Source organism: Podarcis cretensis (genome assembly GCF_951804945.1).
Source record: "Podarcis cretensis genome assembly, chromosome: 1".
Classification (NCBI taxonomy): Eukaryota; Metazoa; Chordata; class Lepidosauria; order Squamata; family Lacertidae; genus Podarcis; species Podarcis cretensis.
In genome coordinates, this window is record NC_137170.1 from 58019878 (window position 1) to 58035990 (window position 16113).

The 16113-nt window shown below is 42.0% G+C and overlaps 1 protein-coding gene across 3 annotated transcripts in view; it reads right to left on the minus strand.

Annotated features, from left to right (window-relative positions):
• Positions 1 to 4868: 4868 nt before the first annotated feature.
• LDLRAD3 (low density lipoprotein receptor class A domain containing 3) overlaps positions 4869 to 16113 on the minus strand; it is a 121058-nt gene continuing 109813 nt past the window's right edge. For 2 of the 3 annotated variants that reach the window (XM_079952391.1, XM_079952392.1), the window contains 2 exons: positions 9010 to 9355; positions 4869 to 6829 (listed from right to left, as the gene is read on the minus strand). In XM_079952391.1, coding sequence (XP_079808517.1) covers positions 6568 to 6829; positions 9010 to 9355 — 608 coding nt within the window. In that variant the 3' untranslated portion in view covers positions 4869 to 6567. The remainder of the gene's footprint in view (positions 6830 to 9009; positions 9356 to 16113) is intronic. The other variant, XR_013832882.1, reaches the window with a different exon arrangement.

Sequence of the window (16113 nt, forward strand, 5' to 3'; positions counted from 1 at the left end):
TTAAAGGAGTTTCGTTGCACATAATGAAGTCCTGCATCTGACAGGGGCCATCAGGGGGCAAGGCTGAGAGCTAATAAAGGCAAAAGAACACGCGGCTTCAGGCTGCCTTTGTGACAATAACGTGAGACTCAGAAAACTGGAAAGCAAAATGAAGGTGACTTCTCTGCATTTTGCAGCTAACTTAGATTAATTTCATTTCCCCACTCACAAACAGCTTTAAGAAAGATCAACATTTTTAAGAGATTTAATGATGCTGAACAATAACAACCCCAAAAGAACATGTTAAATGTACAAAGTATACATCAGAACTCAGCCAAGCTGCTGCTGCTGACCTTCCAATATTGCAAAAATGGTCCAAGCTATATAATGAGCTGACAAAAGTGACAACAAACCAGACTATAATTTGAAACATTTCCAGTTTTTGGCAGGTAACATTAGCCAGGCATGGGTTTTAAATCTCCAACTTCCTACTTTGTTTCTTATATAAAACTGGGAGAGCAAAGTGAAAAAGAAAACCAAGCCGATTTAAATGGGAGGGGGGGCGGTCTCCATGGGATGGAGAGAATGGAAAATAAAAGGGTTCAGGGGATAAAATTCTCAGCATTTTCACTTAAGCTGCCAAGACACCAATCAAACGTAGCTAGTGAAACTCTGGGCTGCAATATGAGTTTTGTAGGGAGGACTGAATGCACCCTGAATTTGCATTCCTTGAAAAGGAGGCCTGAACCAAAACTGTGTAGCTGGCAGCTTGCAGTACACGTTGAATGTTACATTTGAGAGTGGATGTTTCCTAGTGTGCTGCTTCCTTTAAATACCAGGACTCTTGTGGAAAGGCAATAGAAGAGACTCAAGACCAGGGGTAGGCAACCTAAGGCCCATGGGCCTGATGCGGCCCAATCGCCTTCTCAATCTCGCCCGCGGATGGTCCGGGAATAGGGTGTTTTTACATGAGTAGAATGTGTCCTTTTATTTAAAATGCATCTCTGGGTTATTTGTGGGGCCTGCCTGGTGTTTTTACATGAGTAGAATATGTGCTTTTATTTAAAATGCATCTCTGGGTTATTTATGGGGCATAGGAATTTGTTCATTTCCCCCAAAAAAATATAGTCCGGCCCACCACATGCTCTGAGGGATGGTGGACCGGCCCACAGCTGAAAAAGGTTGCTGACCCCTGCTCAAGACTGTGCACACACCACACATTTTTAAGCACCCCCCCGAATCCTGGGAACTATAGTTTCTGAAGGGTGCTGTGTGGTGGTTTCGGCTAAGGAAGGAAGTTACCTCTGTCCACAGCCATCTCTTTTATGCCCAGCTGCACCCTGAATGCAACGGCATTATATACTTAGATACAATTCAGTTTTTAAAAGTTCAGGGTACAAATTGAATTTAGAGACTTCATACAGGTTTAATGCTGTAATTCCAGTTGAAAAGATGCAATGCTCTTTTTAACTGGATAAACATCCCACCTTCTCAATCACACTGCTGCTACGGCACCTTCTCAAGCAAGGCGTAAGGGACCTGGATTTTGTTTTGTTAGACTACATTCTTCAAAGTCAAAAGAATGAAATGAATTTCCATTACTGAGCTGGGCACTTCTGAGGCTAGGAAAAGGTAAAGGGCCCCTGACCATTAGGTCCAGTCACAGACGACTCTGGAGTTGTGGCACTCATCTCGCTTTATTGGCCAAGGGAGCCGGTGTACAGCTACCAGGTCATGTGGCCAGCATGACTAAGCCTCTTCTGGCGAACCAGAGCAGCACACGGAAACGCCGTTTACCTTCCCGCCAGAGTGGTACCTATTTATCTACTTGCACTGTGTGCTTTCGAACTGCTAGTTTGGCAGGAGCAGGAACCGAGCAATTGGAACTCACCCCGTTGCGGGGATTCGAACCACTGACCTTCTGATCAGCAAGTCCTAGGCTCTGTGGTTTAATCCACAGCGCCACCCGCTTCCTACTTCTGAGACTACCAAAGTCTAAGTCTAAGCCAAAGTTGGGAGAACCTTTAAAATGTATGATATGCTGGCCACAGCCTGCAGCAGTATCTGAAGATATGCTATGGGTTTTAGATATATATATCATAATACCCTCTTCTGCCCACAAACTTCAGATCTTTAAAAAATGAGGGAAAAACTGGAGACGTATTCAAAAGCAGTTTAATGTTTCTCAGGACCACTACAACAAAGAAGAAACAGAACACCGAAGAAACCCTCTAAATGCAGAGTTTCTGCTAAGAATATAACTTACAAGACCTGCCGAATCACGGCCAATATCTCTCTATGATCATATAAAGAGTTTAATTTGTAACCAGGGAGAGCATAATGGAGAAAGCACCTTCTCAAGAGGCAAGGAGTAAGATGCAGAGGCTGATAGTGGAGGCTCAGCTGCCTCAGGGTATGTCTGTACCAGATCTGTTTTATTTGCAAGATTTCTAGGGCACTTTTTAGCAACTGCTCCCAAAGTGATGTACAGACAATTCTATAAAGCCTGTGAAAATCACAATTTAAAGTTAATGTAAAACTAATACAGCCAATGGCTAGCAATGAAACATTTTTATAAACACGAATCTCTATGATCTGACAGTGAAAATAGCACAAGGCTGTCTGCACATCAAGTTTCCCAGAACTGATCAATAATCTGCTTCCTATTTCCGCTGTATGAAACTTAAGTCCCTTTCAGATTTTAAAAAAGTCCATACAAATGGACACATACAGAGGGTGCACATAAGGAACCTAAACGTAAGAGAGAAGGGCTGTAGCTTCCATTATATATTTTTTCTATGTACAATATGTTCTTTGGGGGGGGGAGCATTGAGTTTTGTGTGCTCCCCCTGTATTTTGAAGCTGTACAGCTCAGATATGTTTGTCATCTCATTTAATTAAGCTAAAGCCACGGCAAAACAGTGGGTGTCCGTTCAGTGACAAAGCCTGACTTGCTCATGCAGCAGTTTCATCTTTAAAATAATGAGGGCAATTCCGCAGATTTGAGACAAACTCAATATTTTAGTAACAGGCAATAAAAGCAATACGCAGCTAAAAATCAGAAGCTGCAACTTGATTGCCATTTTAATTTTTGCTGCCCAATATTAAGCTTCTTGTAGGGTAAAGTTTTGGTGAAGTTTTGAACTATTCGTTTGGAGATTATTTCTTGTAAACCACTTAGAGGATCGACTTACAATCAAGAGGTATATAAGCACTGTTAAATAAAATAACATGAATAAATACTCCATTTTCATTCCTGGGAACCAAAATACATTTCAATTATATACATCAGAGGTGGGCAGAAGGTAGATCAGTATCTATTGATTGATTGCCAAGAAAACTCTTCCACACCATTAAATTAAGACTGCTGAAATGAGGGATATGGGGGTATAACCAGGAATGGATTTTTGTGTGAAGGGGGGAAGGTCTGTGAACTCATCAGCTCAGTTCTGGGACTCAAAATAAGTCCCTGGGCTCAGCAGGTGCTCAGGAGCACCATGTTCTTTAATTCAATGTGTAAGCAGGGCTTTTTTCAGCTGGAACTTGCTGCAACTCAGTTCCGACACCTCTCAGGTGAATGCCATTGCCATTGTAAGAGAAGAAGGGGTGAGTGCTGGCACCTCTTTTTCTAGAAAAATTGCACTGAGTGTAAGTCTTTTGTGCCTGACTCCAATGCGTGGATCTTGGGAGTTTTAGTAAAATGAAAAGTAGATCCTGCACACCTTAAGTCTGCTCACCCATGTTTTGCTGGATTGCATCCCTATTTGGAATATAACCACCAGAATGTGAAATTTTATTCCTGGAATATACACTGTTCCACTGATAGAAATGACCATGTATTAGACTAGGGATGTGGAACCTGCACCCTTTCAAATGTTGTTGGAGTCCAAGTGCCATCAGACCCAGTCAGCAAAAAAAATAAAAAAATCTGCTGGGTCAAAGGTTCCCTTTCCCTGTATTAGGCAAATACTATTGACTGGGATCTGAAGTTCCTCGTGGTCATGGAGGCTTCAGGCTTGTGTTTTTTAAAGAGCTGCTCCTATGCCATGTCAAGCTGAAGGGACAAATATGTGAGAATGAATAGCAGACAGTAAGAAAATAAAAGAAAACTATACAAGGAATGCCCAAGCCCTTAGGTGCTAAAGTAGCTCTTTGGATCCTGGCTTATGTAAATAACTGCAACACTTTAGGAAGAATCTTAGCTAATGCACTGTAAGGGGGAAATGTACTATTTATGCATTAGGTTTAAAACCTCATTTTGTGTTAAATTCAGTTATGAAACATTCAAATTCTCAACACTCTTCAAAAGTTATAGCCCCTTCAGGGGTTTAGTGTTACCACAATAGAGGGCATAATTTTAAGATATATGAATATGAAAATAAGGCTGCCTTTGAAGGAAATTTTAACATCTACCAAATGTGCATGGTTCCGAGACATGCTAGTGTATTTGTCCTGTTACCAAGCTGTTCCTTGCAGTGAGCTGGAAAAGCACACTATACTCCTATACTGCCCTATTTATACCTAGAATCATAATATGGTAGAGTTGAAAGAGACCCTGAGGATCATCTAGTCCAGGCTTCCTCAACCTCGGCCCTTCAGATGTTTTGAGGAATACAATTCCCATCATCCCTGGCCACTGGTCCTGCTAGCTTGGGATCATGGGAGTTGTAGGCCAAAAACATCTGGAGGGATCTAGTCCAACCCCCTGCAAGGCAGGAATATACAGCTGTCGCATACAGGGATCAAACCTGCAACCTTGGCGTTATCAGCACCACACTCTAACCAACTGAGCTATCCCGGCTTATTCTTTCTTTTCCTTTTTTTTGTTTCCCAAGGAGGGGAATATCCTTTCTTATTTTGAGCTGTGGGGGGAGAGAGGGATGCAAAGATACAATTTTAAAAAGTATTTATTTTAGAAGTCCAAAACTAAATATTTCAACACAAATGTACAGCCTAAAGAAATGCATTGGGTAAAAAATGAGACACTGCAGCCAATTAAAGCCTATAAACACAGTATCTTGATTTCAGGGGCTGAATGATGCCCAAGTACTGATCATTTTAAAGACTGAGTCACACCATGCAGCAATGTGAGTGTTATGTGTACGCCGGTGTTTGCAGCAGTATGTGCTGTACAGGACAGTTGAATGTTTGCAAGCAGGCAAAGAAAAGAGCTAACATGCCCTCCACTTTGTGTTTATGCCTGAAAATGCTGGTGCGAATGTAGCAAATGAAGCTTGCTGTATAGAGTGTGAATCATAATTTCATCCAGCAAACACCAAAGAGTGAATGTGATTTCTTTTTTCCCTGTATCAAAACAGTTGTAATTCATAGAGTATCAAAGTTATTTCCTGATGAGCTACAGCTCTGAAATTTGGTACCTGCGTATTCCAAGGCACTTCAAATGATAAAAAAGGGAAAGGGGGTAAAAGAGAGAGGAAAATGTCACTTCACTCTCTTAAAAATGGGAAATAAAGCATGCCTCTAACTGCAACCAGAAAGATTAATTTTGGCACACATGTAGCCTGAAACACCCTAAAATCTTGAGAGGAGGACAGACATTCATATATCTATCAGAACAGGGGACTCAAAAGGAACCTCCAAATGGTCAAGCCCAGGCACAGGCAAACTCGGCACTCCAGATATTTTGGGACTACAACTTCCATCATCCCTGACCACTGGTCCTGTTAGCTGGGGATAATGGAAGTTGTAGTCCCAAAACATCTGGAGGGCCGAGTTTGCTTACGCCTAGTCAAGCCATTCCCACTCTGGATAGGAAGCTGAAATCCCAAGACACAGTTATTATCGCTACAAAACCCTGAAAGAGAAATTTCTTAAGAGTCTTAAGCACTGGGGAAAAGGCTGACATAAAGTACTCTGCGACTACTAGATGAGTCTGCAGACTGGCTATTTTGACACCTAACCATCAAAACATGGACATAAAGCTGACCTCAAAATTGGGTTCCGTATTCCAGCACAAAGTAAGCAAGTCAAACTGGATGTAGCGTAGGTATGTTGGGCTCTTATAGAAGTTCTGTTTCCTCTTCAGGCTTGGATTCCCCTCCCCGCCCCCTTGTGGTGATTCCAGTAGCCCCCAGCAACACAGATCAATACTTGCATAATGCAAGTTTTGTATATTACATACATACTTACAAGACATAAATGCACATTTTTAAAAAAATAAAGAAAAAACACATAGAGATGTTTTGAAATGTAGGTATAGATCTAGGCACATGTGCATATATTATATTATATTCCAACACATGCACATAGTCAATACCCTTGAAATACCTTAAAAGCATGATGTGTTGCAGAAAGTCAAAGTTAAATCTGAACTGAAATTCCAGAACTGTTCCCACAAGCTCAAAACAAAACATTGGAGACTAATGTGGCCGAGGCCACTGGTGTCATTCACATTCCCATGAGGCAAAGCTGTTAACAGTGTTTGCAAAGCCCCAGTTTCTTTCAGTGTGGAATGCGCTAGAGAATCTCCTAATACACTGCAGTCGTTGTGTAGAAGAAGTCCAAGTGACCCTGGACTTCTTAGGTCCAGTCCAAGCCCAAGCAGTCGATCCATAAGAACCTTACTGTTTACAGCACTCTGACAGAATCTGAATTGATCAGAGAGTCACTCTGCTCAGCTGTAATTTCACATGGTGCGCCGCGAGAGTCCACACTGGCAGCGGTGCTTCTCGTTCGACTACTGTCCACAGTCCCTGGACTTCTTGCCCCTGTAGCATCTGTGCTCGCCACACTCCCAGTCCGAGAGCGATATGGAGGGAGTTCTATGTGACTCTGGGATTCTGATTCTGAGGAATAAGGAGGTGGAGGAAGATCAAACCACGGTGGTCTGCTGCAAGGTATAAATGAGACGGCAAATTACTAAAGATAAAAAGAGAACATGAAGTATCTGATTGTTGCTACAGTGGTACCTCGGTTCTCAAACGCCTTGGTACTCAAACGCCTTGGTTCCCAAACACTGAAAACTCGGAAGTAAGTGTTCCGGTTTTCAAATGTTTTTCAGAAGCCAAATGTCTGATGTGGCTGTCGGCTATTGTTTCCAGGGTGCCTGAACCAATCAGAAGCCATGCCTTGGTTTCTGAACATTTTGGAAGTCAAATGTACTTCTGGAATGGATTAAGTTTGAGAACCAAGGTACCACTGTATACCAAGCACACTAACCTTATATGTACTGGAGAAAGGATACCTAGCTACATACATATATTAACTTAGTTGTCAAGCCAGATGTGTATTTGTTTATATACAAATTGTTTTCCATGCAGGAAAACTTGGTTCTGGATATGCACAGCACAGATTGACTGACTCCTGTGACATTAAGACTTTAATCTGTCCCATCCATGGAATGATTTTGCAAATATTAAAATTTTATTTTGTAAAATGAAAAATTAAAAGTTTAAATGAATACATTTTAATATGTTTTTAAAAAGTGGACCAGCTGCCAGAAAAATGGGGTGCAAGACAGATGGCTGAATCAGCATTCAAAGTGCTGTTAAGTATCATCTGTCCAATGGGGGGGGGGAGAGAGAGAGAGTGCGTGCTGTGCTTACTTACTCTGTAGCATAACAAGAGAGGATAGCAAGTCCTATATAAATGTAGTTTCGTAAGCAATCCAACATGAATAATGCTTGGCATATATGTGGCAAGGAATATTTAGGACCTTCATTCTCCCGTTCCCCATCCCCCTATATGAAAATGGTAAATGAAATGCCCAAGCTGATATTGGGCTACAGAACATTTCATTCTACATGATTCCGGCCATTCTTCCTAGCCCCAGGACAGCAATGAAGAAGAACTGGACTGCTGGCCTAAGTTCAAGGCATGCTGGAAATCTATCAACATTACAAAGCTGCTGCCTGCTGCCACCAATCACCACAATCTCTACTGAAGCCATGACGGCCATGGTAGTAAAGCCAAGAAATGAACGAATTGGCTTCCTATTCCTACAAAGCACTGTTGTAGCCACATATCTCCCACAACAGACTGTGGGCAGATAATGTTTTTATTGGATCAGCGTCTGATGATGCAGCCGGCATGCCAGCAAGTTTCAAGAGCTACATTTTAAAATCTGGGAAATCCAAGGCAAATTTCAAAATAAATACATGAAGTCACTAATTAACTGTTAGTCAACACAATTAACTATGAACAAAGAATCCTACAGGCAAAGTCTTTTACAAAGTGAGTTTTCTTTCTTTTTTTCCTTCCTTGCACAATAAATGAGCTTTGTGTACTATCTCTTTCAGAGGCTCCAGATGTCTTCTCTCAAGGTAGCACTTCCATACAGACATGATGCATTCTCCTAAGGCACAAACCTAAGCATTTGTGTCGGGGAAATGCAATTTCCTCCCCCACATGTGGGAATTGCGACTGTGAGTGCGCTTCAGAAGAAGGTTTCAAGAACCTCATGGCACTTAGCGATGCCATTAATGGTGAATGACAATTCCCTGCCCCCTTCCTTGTGCGCAACCTTTTGAAAGTTTAATTTTGTTTTGAATTATTTATTCTTTAAAGGTTGAACACTCCCATACTGTACCATTTGAGTGCAAAAGTGCTTGTGTAGCCCCTTAAAGGAAAAAATGGCAAACAGGAAGAAAATGTGGAGTCTGCCTCCCACCCAGCAACCTCTGGCAACAATGGCCTGCCATTATGCACATTTTAAAAAATACTTAGTGCTTTGAAAGTTCTGCACTCCCCATTTCCATCAAAAGTGCCTATGACTTTCTTGGTTAAAACAACAACAATGCACAACTCCACTATTATGAGAAAACAGTCTTTCTCATTGTAGTCTATAAAAGTGAAGTATTGTTTGTAGAAATAGCACTATACGCCAGCTGTGAGGAACTTTGGCTCTCCAGATGTTGCTGAACTGCAGCTCCTGAAAGATGGGAGTTCTAGTTCACCAACACCCTATGTTCCCTATGCCTGTGATACACAGAAGTGATGGTGCCACAGAGTTTACAAGCGGCAACTATTCTATACTGGACTAGTGCTGGGATGCATGCTTAGTGCACATACCTTTGGTCTAGGACAGCTTCTGAATAGGATGGTGGGGAGTCCAGGTCTGGTGGCCTGTGGTAGGCCTGGTTGGACATGTACTGGACCCCGTTGTTGACATTGTAGGTGACACTGCACTGGTGTGGGTGGTCGAGGACAACCAGCCGGGAGAGGAGGACAGGGTGCTGCAGTCGATGTACAGGAAGCGTCATGAGGTTGTTGCGCTTTCGTTGGTGGTGCAAAACCAAGGCGAGGAGGGCCACTACCAGCACAAAAATGGCAGAGCTTCCAATGACTGCATAGGTGATGCTGGGATAGAAGATCAGCTGAGGCTCTGAGGTCACATAATTCTGGTCGCTGCCAGCTTCTGCAAGGGAGAGGAAAGGAGAAAGAGAAAATTAGTCCCTGTGGAAGAGAAGCAGCACTTCTGTTCCCTAGCTATATTCTCTGGTAATGTAGCGCTGGCTGGCTTCCCACCAAGTTTTCCTCCTCCTTGAGGAAGTGTGGAAAATGAGCTTATCAAGAACATATGCACCCAAAATGGGGTGACTGAAATTGCACATTTCAGCTGACTGAAATTGCACATTTCCTTTTGCCTGCCTCAGATGTTTCTGCTTTGTGCAGATGTGCTCCATGGCTGTGGAGGGAAAGAAAAGTCAACAGGAAAGACAAGAAGATTTATTTAGCCTTGTATCAGCACTTATGATTTAACTTTTTAGTAAACAGCTGAATGGAAAAAGTCACGTCCTGCTTCCATGTGGTAAGGCTTAAAACAGAATACGTCTTGCCTAAAACCCCAGTGCAATGCTAATCCAACTGACAAGCCCACAAAAATTACCAGCTGTCCACTCTCCACCCCCCCACCCCCCGCTTATCTGTGTGCAGAAAGAAGAGAAAACTTTTGTATAGCTTTCCAGCCTAATTGCCTGGAGGTGAATTTTCTGTGCTACAGGCAATCAGGTGTGCGACTATTTACAATTCTGTTAGCCATTGATTTTGACCATGCTGTGCCATCTCTCTTATCTTTCTCAAAACAAACAGTTTCATTGCAAATCTGAAACAAACATAAAGAAGATACACAACATTAATTGTTTCTTAGCAAAACCAAACACCTCTTAAAGAAAATGAAACCATAAAATATTAAATGAACCTTTTGCTTAGCACAATATTGTGTTGCGGCAATAGGAGAATCGGACTACCTATTTATTTTGTTAAAGCCCTTTTTGATGCTGGTAAGCAACAGGCCACATGATACCAATGATTAACATATCAGCTGGTATTAAACATCAAACGTTTCTATGGTTTTGTAAAGAATGAAAATGGTTTCTTGGAATTCAACACAAAGCTCTTTGCCCAAATATCCTAAAGCCAACATTTGCACTCCCTCTCTGTTTTAAATTTCAAAACAGCAACTCCTTACATTGTTAAACGCAGTCTGCACATTCCAGGGCAACTTCAAAAAATTCCCAGTCAAGAAAGATAGCAGATTTTAAATGTATTCAATTATTTAAAGCCAAACATTTATTCAAATAGTGCTTGCCTTGCTAGCTAAGAAAGAAATGAGACAATACGGTTAGGGAACACATACAGTAAGTCACACTGCTCCCTTGTGTGTCTGTTTGAAAAAATGTGAAATAAGAGCCACTAATGGCCCTGTGGCATTTCATTACTGGTTGTTGTTTTTTAACCTGCTGCATATTGTGTCAAAACCTTCCTAAGGAACTCAGGATTACCTGATTGTGACATTCTCCTCTTTTAACTTGAAGCAAATTAAAATAAAGAAGCACCAATGTGAGGCAACCACTCATTGCAGCAGAACTCAGTTTCTGCTATTGCTGCCTCCGGGCTTATTGCTTATACTCCCACCACCACCTGCTAAATTTGAAGAGGAAAAGGGGAAAGATAAAATGGAACAGGGTTTTAGACTGCCATCTAATGCTGCACAACTAAAGCCCTGTAAGGGTGGGGGATGAATTCACAAGTGCTGCTATCTTTAGGGTGCTGCATTGTTACTTATTTCCAGCAAACTAGCATTACTTCCAAGTTCTGTCCAGTCTAGCCACTACATCATATATACATCTCTAGAAACAGGGGTATGGAAACAGCTGAATCCCTGTAACTCGAGTACAGTATTTGAGAAAAAGCAGCAAATCAGTTACTATTTTGCAAAAGGAATTAAGTCATGCACTTGCCCACACTATTAAGTAGACATCTTTTGCAGCAACCAGCTTGACCCAATACGATGGCAAGCAGAGGTGCATGAATTCTACCTGGATGCTGTGATCCAAGGAAGCAGAAGAGAGTGCCATAGCTACTTTGCTGCTGGAGCTCGAATGCTCCCATGCCTAGGATAGATAAGCACTAACAAGTAGGATAGGGCAGATCACTCGCTGGTTGAGTTTGATGTTCAGCAATGACTGGCACTGTCAGAACAGACAGCTATGAGTGATGATACGACAGGCAGTGTGTATACTGTGCATAAGAAAACCAGCGCACTGAATGTTATATGTATCAGGAATAGGTGGGATCGAATCCTCCTTCCACTATGAAACACACTGGAAGATTTTGGAAAATCACCATATCTCAACTCAGCTTCTTTCACAGGGTTGAAGATTTAAAAAGTAGTGGGGAGTAAAATTATTACAATAAAGCTAAATATCTTAGGACAACAGTTAGAAGAAAAATTGGTGATGTTCACTGTACCAGGAGTTGAGGTGAAAAATGGAGAACTGGTGGAACACTTCTTGTACTCACACCTGTCCCAGGTACTAAATACAGCCCTCCCCAATTTGCACCACCCTTTTGCAACCCTGGGGAGGTCAGATCCACACCTGGAAACCAGACTGTTCTCACTCATTATGGCAGGGAGGTGGAAATAAGGCTGGAAGCTCGATTTCTCATAACACATTATGACAGAGGGGTGGAAATAAGGCAGCATTTTGTCCGGATATTCAGTTTACAATTTTAGAGAAATTTATGGCTTTTTAGTTCTGCTCTAATAACTTTCAGCAAATACTTAGGCATCACAGATGAAGCTACTGAATTAAGTTTCCTGGTAATGCAAAGGGAACATTTCTCTGTGAAGAGCCAGGTATGATGACACAGGGAGATTTAGAATACTGTTTGTTCTGTTTCATAACAACGGAGAGAGTGGACAAGCTGAATTAACTCAGATTCATGCGGCTTCCATTCTTCTCTGGTTTTCTTAGCAGGATCTATGTATTTTAACAGCACTAGGTAGAGATAGTTCATCAATGCCACTTTCGCCTATTAAACCTCATTAGCAGAAAACATGCTGAGTGTGCAGACTAGAAGCTTTGAGGATAAAAGTATATATAAAAGGCCCAAATAGTTATGGCTGAACAGAGGGATGGTAATGAAAAACATTACAGGGTGTACTCAAAGGACCATTTTATTATCCATGAACAAATTACACCATCTTAAAATTATTAAAAAAGGTCTAGGACCAATTGTATTAGGCCTCTTAAGACACTGGGAAATGGAGAGGCCATTACTTTGTCTCTCCTCAGCCGAGCTGTTTCACACTTCATCAGGGCTAAAAGCTTTTGAAATACATAATCGGAGCAGGCATCTGCAGCTTTAATGAATACAAGTAACTGCCCATCTCCCAACAAAAGATACCACTTTGACATCACATTTAAATTCCAGCAGATTAAAATAATAATAAAAATGTGGCAGCTGCAAAATCACCAAGCCTGCTGGTTAGCACACCCTGCTTGTACAGAACTCAGAGCTGCTGGATAAGAGCTCTGTGCTGCCCGATAGTCCTTAATTCTGTGCTGCCTCATAATCCAGTAAGACCATGTAAAGTGTGTGTGTGTATGTTCTAAGGGGAAAGCTTTCAGGACAGGTGTGTGTGAGTGGGGGTTAGGGTATAGGCAGCTTCTGCTCAAAATCCCACCCCAGGTCCAGTTTGAATAACTCTGTGAAAATAACTTCAAACATAAACCAAAGGCTCCATGCACTGCATTCATCTTATTATCAGAATTAGGTGGAAACAAGCTCTTTGTGAGTCTTGAATGTACAAGTTGCAGGTACTGATTAGGGCAGGCAACAGATATCCAAGAAGGGTATTTGAGAGGGTGCCTTGCTCAGCCTCCTGTTGCAAAGCTCAGCTTATTATTTTAATAATGTGCTTGGTTGTATGGCGGATCTGTTCCCTTTCTCTTCTGGAAGTCCCTGTGGTCCTTGATACAACTTGTAGAAAATGAGGTTCTGACACAGTGCTGTGGGCCCTGCACATCTGATAACGTTTAAAGCACCACTGGACACATCTTTTCCATGAAAGGAGTACTGGAGTATGTGCAGCAAAATGCACTGTATGAGACCCCCAGACATTACAAGCTGAGTGAGGGACAGGGAGCTAATTTTGTTTGCCCCACCTTGGTAATTGCAAATAATCACACTAGCCCTAATTTCACCTTCAGGTCCCTAGTCAGAATCTTCTTGCCACTGGGCAAAGTGATTGGCAGAGGAAATGAAAGAGACTCTCAGGGTGTCTCCCTATTGCCACGAAGTGTGGAATTTTGAAGAAGTGAACCTGACTTCAAAAAACCCCTTAGGAAGGAGCCAACATGCTTACTTGTCTCTGTGCACTTCACTGCTGATACAGATGCTCAATCCCCCTCTCAGAAGCAGTGCTGCTTAAGAGCTGATGGGTAAATGTAGGATCCCCTATCTTCCTTTTTTGCATTAGTAGCAGTGACAGCATAGCCATTGACATGGAGATGCATTATCTAGAGTGGCTTCCACCTCTTGGCATGCTGGAAAATAAGTAAAAGGCATTGAGCCCCTCTTCCAACCATGTGAATGATGTGTGCACCTTAGTTTTCTGTAATATTATACAAGTGCTTACTATACATATAGTAATTTGCTACTCTTGTTATCCAAGGCATTCCAGCAGAAAGTAAGTCTAGCTATGCATGCACTTAGATTCTTTCTCCTTTATGTACCTGAACAGTGGCAGCCACACATAAAACTTCATTAGGTACAGCAGCGTCTATAGCTGGTTGCCTCTGAAAGGTTGCCAGTATGGGTTGCCCTGTTAATTGTTTCCATTATCTGGTATTCAGGTGCAAACTACATTTGTACATGAAGATCTGTAACCCCCATAAGGTGCTGGCCACCATCGTAACTGCTCAGAAAAAGTGAGTCCAAATCAGTTCATCCCAGTGATAGTAGACAGGCTGGACAAATATCTTGGGAATGGCTGCTAAACAGATTCATCAGTCTGGCTAAGCTGTTCTGTCTTTGAAAGTAGTTCTTCAGTCATCCACCTGCGAGAAGGAAGAGAGAACCTGCCTCTGTGCTGGGCAACATGCTTTTATAGCACTTGAGCTGCATCCTTCAGTGAGGGGCTGGGAGCGCTTGACCTCAAAGTGAAAGGTCACAGCACACGCATGAAAGGGATCTACAGTGAAGGTGTCTACTGACAGAGTTTGGAACAAGACTCTCTGCTGTCTAAACGTTGGAGATGAATCCTCTTTTCCATTTTACACAAGTAAACTGCTCTGGGACCAGTTTTGGCAGAAGGCAATAGGGACATATTTTAAATAAATAAGACAAAACAAAACATGTTGCTATCATAGCTAGTGGCTACTAAGAGATCTATCTTCCATAAATTTGTCTTATAAATTTATCTAATTGCTTTTATTTTTATTTTACTAAGTGATTTATAAACTGCCTTTTGGGGCACAACTGCCAAAACCAGCGTACAGAATTCTGTATGAAGCATGATAACCTTCAAAACCAAATTAATTCTGCCCACTTTGAACTAAGCCACAGCAATTAAATTTTATCACAGCAATTAACAAGTAGGTAGAAGTGAAAATGGGATCTGTAAGACCAAGCTATATATAGTGTGAGGTTTTCAGAGTCAAAGGAATACTTTTCACAATCTATTGCCAACCGTTAATTTAGTCCTTAGCACACAGAACTTTTCTTTACAAAACTTGCGACACTACACAAGAACAGTGCTGGTGGCTGCATAGTTCATTTCAGCTATTGCTTAGCACTGCAGGACGACTGCACACTGACTCATCAGACAGAAGACCCAGAATTTCACCTCTCACCTTCTCTCCTTTTTATTTCTTACAATGCTGGATAATTATCCAGAGCACCTCTCCTGTCCCAGTTTCAATGTGGGGAAAAGAAAGGACTGAAAAGGACATAATCAGCAAAGTGAGAAAATAAGCTGAGAACACATGAATACTAAGTTCTAAAATTAATCTTAAGAGCTATAAAAAGGGATGGGTTTGATAATATCAAGTGCTGTCCATGGTGTACAAAACACGTTACAAAGCTTAAATGATTTTTCACCTTAAAAGGTAGGCTAGGACAGCACAGTGCCTCTGGGACATTCACACAACTATACCAGACCCTGATACTTGCAGCAAAAAGGTCACCCTTGCTTGCTTGCTTGCCAACCCAGATGTATGCATCTGCTGCAAAAGGATGATGTCAGCTCAACATGGTGCAAACTGCTCTCTATGTAGGCTACCCAGAGAATGTCATGGCTGCCAGGTTTTGCACCTGGTTCTTTCAAGTTCAATGAACACTCTTTATTAATCAACTGCAACCCACTGGTACAATTTCATTTGCAAAGCAAGTGTTCCTCAGTGAGGAACCCTGACAGTTACCAACCTGCAGGGGTTTTCCAGATTTAATCTGGGATGCAAACACACCTTATAAGGCGAGCACAGTTTCTAACCTCATACATGTTTCATATAGGGGCGAGGAGAACATCTTTAGGAGAAATTCAGTGGGCAGTAGGGGGGGGTGCTTAGCTGTTTCCTGCCCACCAATTCTCCAAATGCCTACTCTGGCCACCTGTAGCCCAGCCCTCTCCGCCAAGTCAAGATCCAAGCCTGGCTTGAAAGAAGATGGCAATGAAGATAATCAGTGAGCATAGGAAGGCTGAGTACCCCCAATTCCTGCCTGTTGCATAGCCCTACAAATGCTATTCTCAACCTTGAGCTCTGTGTCGCTTCAAGAAACACACATTTGGAAATACACATTTTCCAAGCTAGTATGCAGTTTGATTCTTGGGCTACAACAGGAAGCATGTCACTTCAAGTTCTGGTACCAACATTAAGCATACTGAGT